General features: G+C 41.7%; 1 protein-coding gene across 1 annotated transcript; it reads right to left on the minus strand.

Annotated features, from left to right (window-relative positions):
• Positions 1–3,080: 3,080 nt before the first annotated feature.
• Positions 3,081–6,318, minus strand: slitrk5b (SLIT and NTRK-like family, member 5b). Its single transcript, XM_030112456.1, has 2 exons — positions 6,251–6,318; positions 3,081–5,866 (listed from the first exon to the last, which is right to left on the minus strand). Exon 2 carries the CDS (start codon positions 5,809–5,811, stop codon positions 3,208–3,210), a length of 2,604 nt encoding a protein of 867 aa, XP_029968316.1. The 5' UTR covers positions 5,812–5,866; positions 6,251–6,318; the 3' UTR covers positions 3,081–3,207.
• Between the last annotated feature and the right edge of the window lie 6,891 nt (positions 6,319–13,209).

Consider the following 13,209-nt stretch of genomic DNA (forward strand, 5'->3'; position numbering starts at 1 on the left):
GACAGACGCTTGATCTGAACATTTTCAATTAGATGTTGCAATTCCAGCAACGTTCTGAAGAATGCCAGTGGGTCTTGTGCAGCTTTTTTTTTTTTCTCATCTGGCCTCCCTGTGCACAACGGCATTTAATGCACACATCACTGTTCAAGAGGTAAAGGGAAGACAAATACACCAGTATATGAAATGAATGCATATCTTTTATTCATTAGCTAACAACTAAAGAAACAGCACACTGCAGATATATTTACCCCACATATTCCTTGTTGTATTGTGTGTTTTTTTTCTCCTTTTTTTTTTGCAATAAGAAGCCAGGTTTTTGCTTTTCAAAGATGGTGCAAGTTTGCATAAAAATGCTGACAAAGTGTTCTATTTACACATCAGAGGTTGACACAGAAAATCACTGTTTCATATGAAAATCAAATGAAACCAGCAAAAGCAAACATAAGAGTCGGAATAAGAATAAGACACTGACTTCACCCCCTTTGCAAAGAATCCATTTGCATATATAAACATGACAGTCACATTTCAGCCGAACACATTTTTGGATTATCAGTTTCTGTCGTCTCACATGTGACAAACAACCTGCATTTGGTCAGTGATTACAAAAACTTGGATGAGAAAACATAGATCTTTTTTTTATTATTTACACTAAATACTTTATTTTTATTACCTTTAAAAGCTTCAGTCTGGATGTACAAAAAGATAATTCATGAAATTACTGAAACAATCAACCCAGTTCCAGTCACTGTTCACAACAAAAACATCATGTATGTGCATTGACTGTAACTGTTTGCAGGTTTACAGTGGGGTTTTTTTTTTTCCACAAACTTCACAGCAATACATCGATTAAAAACAACCCTGTGCAAAGTACTCGTCATGCTCCACTTTATAGATTTCAGCCCAGTTTTTTTCTGACTAACAAGGCAAGTGACAGAATAATCACAAAATGACTCTGAACATGTGAAAGGCAACAAACCAAGACTGTATCCTTGGTAAACAGCGTGACTAATACTGCAGTGTAATACTTGGTGACATGCAGACAGAGTCCCGATACACCATGTCCTCTAATTAGCAGAGTTAAGATGACAGGTTCAGTGCATAATACAGCATATGATGTGAATTACTCTGTGTATTAAACTCTCAGGGAAAGTCACGTTTCTTGGCTTATGCGATTGACCCAGAGTACGGCTGAGCTGTATTATGACTGGATGATGTGCTTTGATTCCTTTTGGAGCAAAGAATATTTTATGCATAAAGATAAATGATATCAATTCAACTGCTGTATCATTTTTTTTGTTGTGCTTTTCATTCTAATAACTGCATCTCAAGCACGTGCACTTCAACCCATCCATTCCTCCCTAAAGAAAGAGAAACCGATTTGCTAATTGCAGTCAAAATGCCTGATTTCGTATGACCTCAAAACAAAATAAATGAGACAAACAATGCCAAGAAATGAGGCATTATTTTCTTTCCAAGGCAATACGCACAAAGCCAATCAGTATTCCCACAAAAACACAAGTAATTAAAAATATATCAAGTTTCAGAATGAATGAATCATCCCAAATGTGGTACAAAAGTATATTTGATTATTCATGTCAGCTAAAATTCAAACGAACAGCCATGAAATGCGACAGCATTGTTAAATGTTGTCTTTATTGGAGTCAGTTGGTGACTGGGGGGGATGAACAGTGGGTATCCTGTACAGATTGTCAAAATATAATCCAAATCCGTCCATAGTGCAAGATGTATTCATTATATTTCACTATATTTCTATGGCTCCGTGTACGAATATTGTGCAGTTTAGAAAGTGACATCATTGTTGACCCATAAAAGTTAATAGTGCTTCGTTTTTTCAAAGAACAAAAAAAGAGTACATGAAAAATATAGTATGGATTTTTATTCACAAAAATATTCATCATCGAAAATATGTTTATATGGGCTTGAGACCAAGCATTTTAAATGATTCTCTGAGTTTCTCAAGGAGAATTGTGAAGATACATTTATCTATTGCAAGTATACTGAAATGCCTGGAGCTGAAATACATATTTAGGTTCAACTCAGGAATAAATGGTTAAAAAAGGCTGCACTATGGACTATGTGCTGATATAACCTAAAGAGGGGGGGGGGGGGGGGGGGGGGGCAAACTTTCATAAAACATTTGTTTTTGCTTTTAGATTGCCTTGTAGTGATGAAAATAAATAGTAAATTATTTAAAGTACTTTCTGCAAAATGACATATAAACAGTTAAAGCTCATTTTCGATCAGTTACATTACGTCTAAATGCTGCTGTGATTGCAATTGTTAATTTATGAACTTTTCTGTGAGGATGCATCTTTTTAATTATCATTATTTATTCAATACAGGGCAACATGTCTTCATAAACCAGAAGTGCTGCTGGTTGGAATACATAAACACCTTGTGGACCAGCCAATGAATTTCTAAAGGATATGCATGAGGAGGGTTCAGTTTATTTTTAGTACATTAATTTGTGTTCTCCAAATCTGCAAACAAGAGAGCAGAGATTTAATAGACTCATAATCTGTGGTTCTGAGATATCACATTAGAATTATTTTCAATGCAGCTAATATGATCATCTCAATGCTGTGCATCCTGGAGGATAAAATGACTTGCTTAATGTGCCTCCCTCCATGGAGGGATGTTTGCATGTGTGTATGTGCATGTGTGCTAACACACACAAAATAAACACACATTCAATTAAGTCTTCTGTGTTTGTCTGGTTTTGATTGAACTTGAAAAGACAGAGCTGACCACCGTGCTGTTTCTGTCACAAGAACGTGGCTGGTTTATTTAGGGACACTGACATGTCTACGTGGCTCGTCGCCAGTTATAAAACGCTGCTGATTTAAGAGTTAAAGCTCTGTAATACTGTCGATGATACAAATCTAGGATGAGTCATAAAAGCCCTGAATCCGGGGTTGCGTGTTCATATTTACACATAGAAACCAAACTATTAGAACAACACACAGATAAAGTGTTGGGTGATGCTTTAAAAGAGCAGTGTCTCTCCTTTTTACACCCGCAAAACATGAACTCGAGAAAAAAAAAAAAAAAAAAAAAAAAACATTTCTTTGCTCACAATGCACTGCACCTTGAGAACTTGAGAAAAATACACCAGTTTGTTTTTGTGATTCCTGAAAAAAACTTTGCACAGACGTGTCCAGCCTGACCAGCTGAAGGTCAGAACTCCTAAAACTGTGTGAATGTAGTTCGTTTTTCAAGAACCTCAAGGTAATCCGGATCAATATGAAGCTTCGCTTTCAGTTCCCAGTAGTCGCTCCTGTTGGGCTCCACGTAAACAGTACTTGGTGCTGTGCAGTAGAGTATCGTCTGCTGGATTCTCTCCGGCTGCACGTACTGATGCCTTGCATCAAAGTCTGAGGTATACTGAGTGGATGAATGTGCTGCATGCCTGCACGGTAATGTACTGCTGTAGCGCGTTCGCTTGTCAGCCTCAAGTACATCTCTGTAGTAGCACGGATCATCTCGGTGTGGGGTGGAGGGCTTGTTAAGAGGCTCTGGAGTGGTGGCACTGTATTCTGAGCTTATTACATTACTGGCTCCCTCTTCATCCGAGTTACCCAGAAAAGCACCACTCAACTCATCAAAGTCTCTAAATCCATCCACTGATTTATTGTCGTTCGGGGTGTGAGCAGTAGTTCTGCATGCGGGCTCGGTGGGAGGTGGGATATACTCGTACACATGTCCAGCTGATGTTCTGACTTTGGGAATGGTTCCCTTTTTGTACAGGCCATATTCCATATTGAGGGAGCTGATGCAGGCATTCATCGAGTTGTTCTGCTCGTTCTGGCTCTTTTGACGTTTCTTTTTCATCGCCACAAATAATCCCGCAGCCACAAACACGGACATGATGAACATGAGGAGAAGAGCAAGGATCATCACCGATAAAGGGATGGTGCTGTAATGAGTGTCAGAGTCCAAAAATGTTTCTATGGTGACAGTGCTGCCAGGGAAATATTCCTCAGAGGGCGGGATCATAGAAGCTAGTATATCAGAGTTATTAGGGCAGAAATTACTTGTCTTAATGTATCTCATATCCTCTCCTGCTAGTCTCTTAGGGGAGCCGCAGATGACATTGTTTACAACCGTGCCTGTGCTAAGCTGCTCGAGCCACATCTTCAGCTCCAGTATGCTGCAGGAGCAATCCCAGGGATTCTCAAACAAATCGACTTGCACCAGCGCTGTAAGCTGATCTAGTACACCGCTCACTGGCAAATATCTCAGGTGGTTGTTGCGAAGATTCAGTCTGGCTAATGTCAGACCGTTGAAAGTGCCCTCAGGTAAAGTTTTCAGCAGGTTATTGTTGAGAAAAAGAAGCTGGAGTTTAGGTACATGCTGAAAAGTGTCTGAGGTAACCTCTTTAATGACGTTGTATTCTAAATATAAGAACTGCAGGCTCTCTAATCCATAAAATATATCGGCTGTGAGATGGTCTATCAAATTCCCGTTAAGGTACAGTCTTCTTAGATGTGTCAAATCGGCAAAAGATCGGTCATGTACACGAGATATTCGATTGTTGCCCAGATGAAGCAGGTCTAATCCAGTTGCCTCGATAAAATCAGATCTCCGGACCACAGGAATGTAATTCCCTGTGAGATACATCTTTTTTGGATTGTAAGGTTTAGGATTTAAGTCGGAAATATGTTCGATCTTTCGTTCCTGGCAGTTCACATTCAGGCCAAGGTCTGAAATTTGAAGATTGCAGGTGCAGGCAGTCGGGCAATCTAAAGGCACGGGGGATTTGGTCTGATATGAAATGATTTGGCCGTAGTTCTGTGGTTTGTTAGATGGGACGCGAGCAGTTGGTCTGGATTTTAATTTAGCTGACTGGCGAGGTCCCTTGGTGGGTCTTGATGAAGACCGTGCAATTCCAGATGAAGTGAGCGAAGCTGTAACGAGAGCCGGCGTCGTCCTGTAGTATGCATCGGTGCTCAAATGTGGCAGCGGTGGCATCTCATATTCAGCGATGGCTCTCCTCGGGCACAGTTCTTGTTTTGAAACCTCATCAAGATCTCTCCCGTGAAGCCGAAAAGGGAACTCGCAAACAACATCCCCGACCAGAGCTGTGTACGATATGCTCTCCAGCCAAGTCTTGAGGGCGATCAACTCGCAGGAGCAGTTCCACGGATTCTCCTCCAGCTGCAGCTCCACCACGCCGTTCATGTGCTCCAGCAGACCTGTGTAGGGAAGCACTTTGAGCTGATTCCCCCTCAAGTCTAAATGAGTCAAGGGTACGTGCTGGAAGATGTTCGCAGGCAGAGTCGATAACAGATTGTCATTTAGAATCAAGACCTCCAGATGATGAAGTCTGCTGAAGGTATTCGGCACCACATGAGTAATGTAATTATAATCAATTTGTAGGTATTCCAAACTTTCAAGGCCAAAGAAAATCTCTTCCTTCAAGGCATCGATTTTGTTATTGTTGAGATGCAATCGCTTTAATCCCTGTAGTCCATTAAAAGCTCCCGCTTCAACATCAGATATTTCATTATTTCCCAGATGCAATATTGTAAGTCCTTTGTACTCGACAAATTCATTGGTCGATAGCTTTTTCAGAAGATTTCCAGTGAGCAGCAGATGATACGGGGAGAAGTGCAAAGGACTTATGTCTGAGACACTTGCAATCCCTCTGTTTTCACAGCTCACCGTAAGTATCCCCTCTCTCTCCTCACAGGCACAGAGTCCTTCACATATTTCTCCATAATGGCCAAACATTTCAACAATGCACACCGACGTTGCACTTAGCAGAACGTAAGGGATCCAGAGATGCATTTTCCTGCAAATGATGGCCAAGCTCACAGTCCTGCTAAGGTATCCTCAATGTCATCTAGAAACAAAAGACAACACAGAGTGATGTAAAACAGGCAGGCTGCGGTGAAAGCAACTTCAGCAGTGAGTCAAAGCCGCTGTGTTACCCAGAGGTAACTTCTGTCTGTGTGGCTGCTGATTTACAATAGCTCAAACAAAAGCAGGATGGAAAGCAACTCCTGCAAGCGATGGAAATTACAACATGAAAAACAAGGTCAGAGCAAGTCAGAGCAAGTCAAAAAGCATGAAACAAAGGTCTAAATCCGCCGTGAGAGGGATCCGCGCTGCGTATGCTTGGAAATGCAATTAAAGAGCGGTCATAATATAAAGGCTGAAGGTTGGGAGAAATTATAAACCAGCATGCACCATGTCGAACTAAACTCTCAGGAGTCAGTATACGTACCTCACGCACATTGATGAACGAGAAGGCTCGGGCTGTGGGATATTTCAGCGCATCTTTTCTTTCTTTTTAGTTAATGTTTCAATTTTTTTTTTAATCCGTCAAATAGGAAACGGGGAGCTTATTGTACGCGCGCGCGTCCGTCGTCACTAATGCACGAGAGAGAATGAAAAGAACCGCTGATCAACCATAACTGTCAACTGTCTCTCTTTAACCACGCAGAGCCGGAGGAGACGCGGCTGTGCCTGGTAACAAAGTTGCTTATTCTCTCTCTCTCTCTCTCTCTCTCTCTCTCTCTCTCTCTCTCTCTCTCTCTCTCTCTCTCTCTCTCTCTCTCTCTCTCTCTCTCTCTCTCTCTCTCTCTCTCTCGCTCGGTGGTCGGGGGGGTGGGGGGGTGGGGGGGTTGATGTCAAGTCATTTCATGCACAAAGAAATCAGCTCACTGGAGCATCATTCTGAGATACGCATCCCCTAAAAACATGTTGACCTACCTACTGAAAAGATGTCCCCCCGCCAGAAAAAAAAGAAAAGGAAAAAAAATCAATAATTCACTGGACGAGGCTGCTCCTGCGTTAAACGGCGTGTTCAGCCCGTTTCTCATGTCATCCACCCTGAAAACAAAACATCCACTCTCACACCGGTTTTCAGGTCACTGTTAAGAGGGGAAATAAACAGAAACACTCTTTTTTATTTATTTATTTATTTTTTTTAATCACTAATGAGGTTGAAGGTTATGGGGTATAAAGACTGTGATGTTTTCACTGTCCATACTAACATGAGTGTGAAGTGTCCTTATATCATTCTCTTCTTCTGGTTCTGTAGTGCATGTGGTGGTAAAGAAGTCTAATAAATGCTGTGTAACAACCAATCATGAAACAATTTTGGATTATTCAGTGTAACACAATCAATACATTGTCTATAGTGTAATAAGAAGTTTGATCCGTTGTGTTCATAACATTTTGCCAATAATGTAATAAGCTTGAAAATCCTTTCAAGATGTAATAGCTTCAGCCAGTAATGCAATAATACATAAATAGGACTGCATTACTTATATAAAAACGTTTTTGATGGTTTTGTGCAGTTTGCTTAAAAGAGTGAACGAGATGGTCATATTTTATTAAGGATAAATGCAACACACACTCAAGTTCTTGCCGGTTTTATTGCATTATTGTTTGTTACAAGTGTAGCGTTTGTTCCTCCCTTCCTTCCTTCTGTCAGTGAAATCACCCAGAAATAGCCAAATCAAATATGTCACATGCCCGTTCATATAGATCTGAGCTGTATTTATTGTTTGCATTGCAAACAGATGGAAAATTCATACAATGACTGACATCAGTTAGAAGTAGTTAGAGTTGGGTGGACAAAGAGGGTGGGGGGCGGGACTCCCCTGTCACTACTGGTTTTTCCAAACGAGGGGGTTGCAGTGGGGGCGATTTAGCCTGAAACAGCGGTGTGTGTCTGTGTTTCCATTGTCACCTGGCAGGAATCGATTGCATCACTCCAACACCAAGTTGGCAGATTCCGTTCTCACGTCCCAGCCAGCTATATTTGGCCACCTCACCCTAAATACACAGTGTACACGGTTCAAGGGCTTGACTGATCAGACAGCTGTCCGTCCTTATTACCTCTATCAAGCACAAGTCAGGGGTTGTTGGGTTTTATTGGGTGTGAGGACTGAACACATTTTACGGTGAAATCGGGGTATTCTGTCAAAATCCAAGTCGCATCTGCTGAAAAAGCTATCACACTGATCCCGTTGCAAATCTTTAAAAGCACCACTAAAGTGCTTATATGGCCTGTGCAGAACAGCTCTGATAATCATGTCATCCACTCCATAATGCATGACCACCCCAGGACTTCTTCATGGCGGTGGAGTATTGATCAAGTCCCCTTTCTGCCGGTGCAAAGCTTGGAAACAATCCGTTAAAAAAAAAAAAACAGATTTTTGCTGTTGTTTAGTCAAAATGAATGGTAAACTGTGAGTCACAGGGTATGACTCACTGTCCCCACTGAAAGTGTTTTGCAGCTACCTGCATGAAAGACGTGGAGAACTGAGTCCTCACAGATGCAAAATGTGACGGATGCTTCGCTCCTTTCATTCCCATTCATCTAGAGCTTGCATCTGAACTGGTGGCACGTGTTGCATCCGAAATGTCACATCAGTTACATGAAAAAAAGGGAAAGGTAAAGAAGAAGACCTGTCATGCCCCTCTAAATTTGATGTGGTGGCGCTCATGTGGAAACATGTCAAGTATCGTTGCATACTGCTGTGTCCTCGTGAAGCCATATCCATCATCCTCTCCACTTGGCTCTTGCTCACATGGGAGGAGAGCAGGCACATCAGGGACACCGCCTGTGGCTCGTATTAAAGAGTATGAAGGCTGCATTCAGCGTGCATGCAATTCATTTGTGCTTCTACTTCCAATGCCTTGAGATATTTCCTCCTCATAGTGGGTTCGACCCTCAGCAATGGCCGAACCCCGTCATTATACCACTATTTCTGCATTCATTAGCATTTGTGTTTGTTGCAGCATGATAAACAAACTGTGCAGATGGCTGACATCTCATCATGCTAAAATAGCTGACATCACAAACACCTTGGAAATATAATTCATTACACTTCCAGATTTATACGCAGTTTTCTGTATTAGCATTTGTTTGTAGTTACATGCATGTTAAGATCTCTTCCAGTGACTTGGTTCATTTTTTTTTTCCTCTTGGTTTTAATGTGCGGGGGGGAACATGAGACACACACAGGCAGCGTATGATATGTGGCTCATTTAATATCTCTCCAAGTTTTCCACGACGCTGAACATAATCTTCAACAACTGGGAGTAGTCTCTCCCTACACACACAAACGCACACACGCATGCACACACACATATTCGCATGCACACTAGACTAGGAATCAGCATAACAAATGACTGAAAGAAAAAAAAAGGATGATGACTAACATTTATGTGCTCCAAGGTCAGAAATACACAAATGGAGTTGGAGCCTTGCCACAAACAATGATGCTCAGCGGTTCTGATATATCTTTCTTACAGATGGTAGGTTGCATTTTGTCGTCTGTGTCCAGCTGGAGTATACAAGAAACACTCGGCTCCCCAATAAACTGTTCAGCCATTGTCTGGCAGGATCCTCGCTGTCAGGGCTCTCACAGGGCTCTCACAGGGCCGTGTTGCATGAGAAGAGCTGTTGTACAGCAAACAAGCATGCAGCTCTGAGTTTGTTTAGGAATATTATGTCACTGCATTATGCAAGGACTTCTTCTCCTTTTCCCTACAGTTTTTCTATTGTAAAAGCAATTTGCACTAAGTTGACAGAAATACATTGGTGGCAACACACAAGGAATAAGATCTTATCTTCTTGACCTAAACAAAGGACTTAACTGCGAGTCTTGAACACCAAGGACATTATATGTTACAAATATTTGCGTGCTCCGTTATGGCAGATGGCTGCACCGTGGTGTAATGGTTAGCACTCTTGCCTCATGGCGAGAAGATTGTGCCTTGTAGTTGATGCCAGGCCGTTCTCTGTGGTATATTATCAATGTCTGGCTTCCTCCCACAGTCAAAAAACAAGCGTCCATGTCCAGCTCATAGTGAGCAAGGATTAGTTTGAGCTTCCTGTGACCCTGAAGTGGTTCAGATGATGACTTGATAGATGGATGGATTGCTGTAGACAATACAATACACTACAATATAGTGCTACTTTCTGTTTTATGGGTTTTCTAGCTAAAAAAAAAAAAAAGGAACATGGACCTGAAGGCAACTGGTGAATCTAAGTGGCCCATAGGTATGAATGTGACTGTTGGTTGTCTGTCTCTCCGAGTTTGCTCTGATGGAGTGGTAACCTGTACAGGATGCATCCTGCCTTCGCCTATAGTCAGCGGGGATCGGCTCCAGTGCTCCTTGACCCTGAGTTATATTAAGCTGTATAGAGGATAAGGATGGATGGTCTCTGCAGGTCTTTCTGCAGAAAGAGAAAAACATTTTTATTAGATGCATTTTTATAAACACTTGTGGTTGACTCTGTTAGAAACTTGTGATTTATACTAGTGATTTTCAGGTTTATAACTGGGACACAAATTCCAAATGTCTTCAAAAATCCAAGCATGTTAGGTAACATTGATAAAACAGAGCCGACTGAATGTATTTACTGTAATGATGTGCTACAAAATGTTTTGGATGGATGGATGGACGAATATTCACTACATTGGTGACAACAAAGACGCGGCACAAGTTCGCTTGAAGATCTCTGTTGGTTTACAAGCTTTTTACAAGGGCTTCAAGTATGTGAAATACGAGGAACATGGCAGTTGGGAGTACAATTACTTGTACAAGATATCTGACAGGTTACATACCAGCCGACGAACCTTTGAGTGATCACGTCACAGCAAGGGACAAGAAACTGCGTGCTTCAAGGTTAGGATGTTACACACAGCCTGACATGCCGCATAATCAGCCTGATAATGAGTCTGAGGGTCCAGAGAATGATGTGGACAGTGAGAAAGTGCAGTTGGAGGAGCAGTGAAGGGAGGCAGACAAAGGACACGCTACAGCAGAAGAATGCGAGCGTGTCTGTTGGGGCACGAGAGACATCTATGACTACAAGCACTTTTAACAACAGGCAGTCTGAGCACACGCCTGCGAGAGCGTGTCTCCGCGCTGCCTTGAGGAAGAGAGGGAGGAAAAGATGCCGGCCACATTATCAGCCGTAATGGATGACACCTCTAACCCTCCTCACACATCCTTGAGTGCTGAGTGCAGCTCCTCCTATGACAGGCGGCTCCAGTAATAAAGGACACACTGGCCGTGGTTTTTTTCATTCGCTCCCTCTGTCTCCGCGTTTCTTTCAGTCTTACATGTTTATTATGGATTCGCAAACAAACCATGACATGCTTTATTATCAGCATCCATCACTATCTGCTCAGACAGGAGCGTTGTTTTGCTTTGAGGGACATCATGTTCCCATTAACAAAGCACTCTTCAATCAAATTAAGTTTTTTTTTTTTTTTTTAAAGAAATATGCACACAGACAATTTATTTCTTTGAATGAATGAAACTCTGGTTTTCTGTTCAGTTTGTTTCTGAGAACCAACACGTCTCCCTTATTCCTGATTAATTTTGAACTGTCTGGAGCTGCATCAGCTCTCAGACTAACCTGTACTCACTTTATCGAGCATGACTGCATCAAAATTTACACTTAAGAGTAAATCTCATGGTTTTCCAACATGGATTTGATATATAGATGACATCAAACCTCATTCTTTAGTATTCAACTATATTTATATCATATAGCATACATGCCAGACCTCTAGCAGAGTATTTTTCCACAGTCGTGCCCAGGATGTTCCTCCCTTTGTGCGAGATTAGATTCCAGCTCATTTAATCTCCCACATTGAGGAAGCGGGCACAAGTTGCATCCATCCATCAACTGCTCCACCTTATCAATCTTCGGCCAGCCGATTCCAGCTGGCTTACTGGTGAGGGCAGGCCGCCCCGGACAGGTCGCCAGCCCATCGCGGGGTAAACAGCACACAGTTTTGAGCCAGTTTGGAGGAAACCGAAAGGCCTGTAGAAACCCCACAAACACAAAGGGAGAACATGTAAACTGCACAGAGACAGACTCTAAAGCCCAGACTGGATTTGGCATCGTATTCAGTGTGTGGTAAGAGTACAAACCACGGCACAACTGTGACCTCGACAGGGGTGCATTTCAGCCGGAGAGATCCTCTGATGCAAAAGATAATGAGAAATAACGGGAGCCATCCAATTTCTTCCCAGGGACGCTTTGAACATACTCAGATGACACCAGGTGGTCCATGGGCCTCAGTGTGCATCCCCACTGCTTTCGTCAAGGATCAGCTTTTTACCAGCGAGCCGCAGCGCCACCTGTTGGTCAAATGCAGGAAATACACCAGTATGGGATCAAGAGTAAATAACTGCTAAGAGCAATTTTCATAGACGTAGGCCACAAAGTGCTTTACAGAATATCAACGACGGAGCAAATAAATAAACAAATAAATAAAACAGGATTAGAGAAGGCAAAGACATACTTGTTTGTGTTGCAGGTAATGTCAATCCAGATTCACAAGTAAACTGACAAATCACTAAAATAAAATTAATAATTATAAAAATAACAATAATAATAATACTAAGAAGAAGAAGAAGAAGAAGAAGACGAAATTACTATTAGTATTATTTTTGATAATAGCATTATTTATTGCTTTTATGTTTTAATCCATACAGATAAAAAAAAGTCAGCCTGAAATGAAAGGAGAGCTTCCAGCCATGCTCCGTCTTTCTATAATTGCCTGTAAAGAAAAATGTTATTATTTCAAATGTCAGGACAAATCAAATTACACCCTATGTGTCTGACTTTGCTAAAGGAAACTGTGAACTGAACAATAGAGCTCAGCTTTCTGCTGCTCAGGTGGGGTGTGAAGGTAACACCAGGCTCAGTTTTAGCACAGCGACTGACTGACTCTGAAGGTCACAACAGGAAGTTGCATCCTGACAATGACTGTCTGTGGTCTGAACTAGAAAGTTAGTCAGCCCACGGTTAGTTTATGAAGGGCTGAAGATTGACTGTGTCTGAACTGAAAACAGGTTTTATTGTGTCTGTACAGTTGTGGTTATGGTGCCATAAATCTTGTGGTCATGTGAGCCACACCAAGACTCTTAAAAAGCCATGCAATTTTATTCCAAACCTCAAGGTGTCACTGCTGACTTAGGAATGAATTTTTTTTAGGTTTTACCCTGATTATTCCCCTCATTGTCAGTCTTCAGTGTGGGCACTGGACAGGAGAACATTAGATGAAAAAAAAAAACCTGTTTGAATGAGTCAGTGACAAGAAAAACATTTAGAGACTGACTGCTTGGAGATGGAGCGACACGCTGAAAAACTGCACTACAATAGATGTTTAATGTTAATGCTCTGATTTGCAGCTTTGAGTG

This window comes from Salarias fasciatus, chromosome 16 (genome assembly GCF_902148845.1).
Source record: "Salarias fasciatus chromosome 16, fSalaFa1.1, whole genome shotgun sequence".
In the NCBI taxonomy this organism is placed as follows: Eukaryota; Metazoa; Chordata; class Actinopteri; order Blenniiformes; family Blenniidae; genus Salarias; species Salarias fasciatus.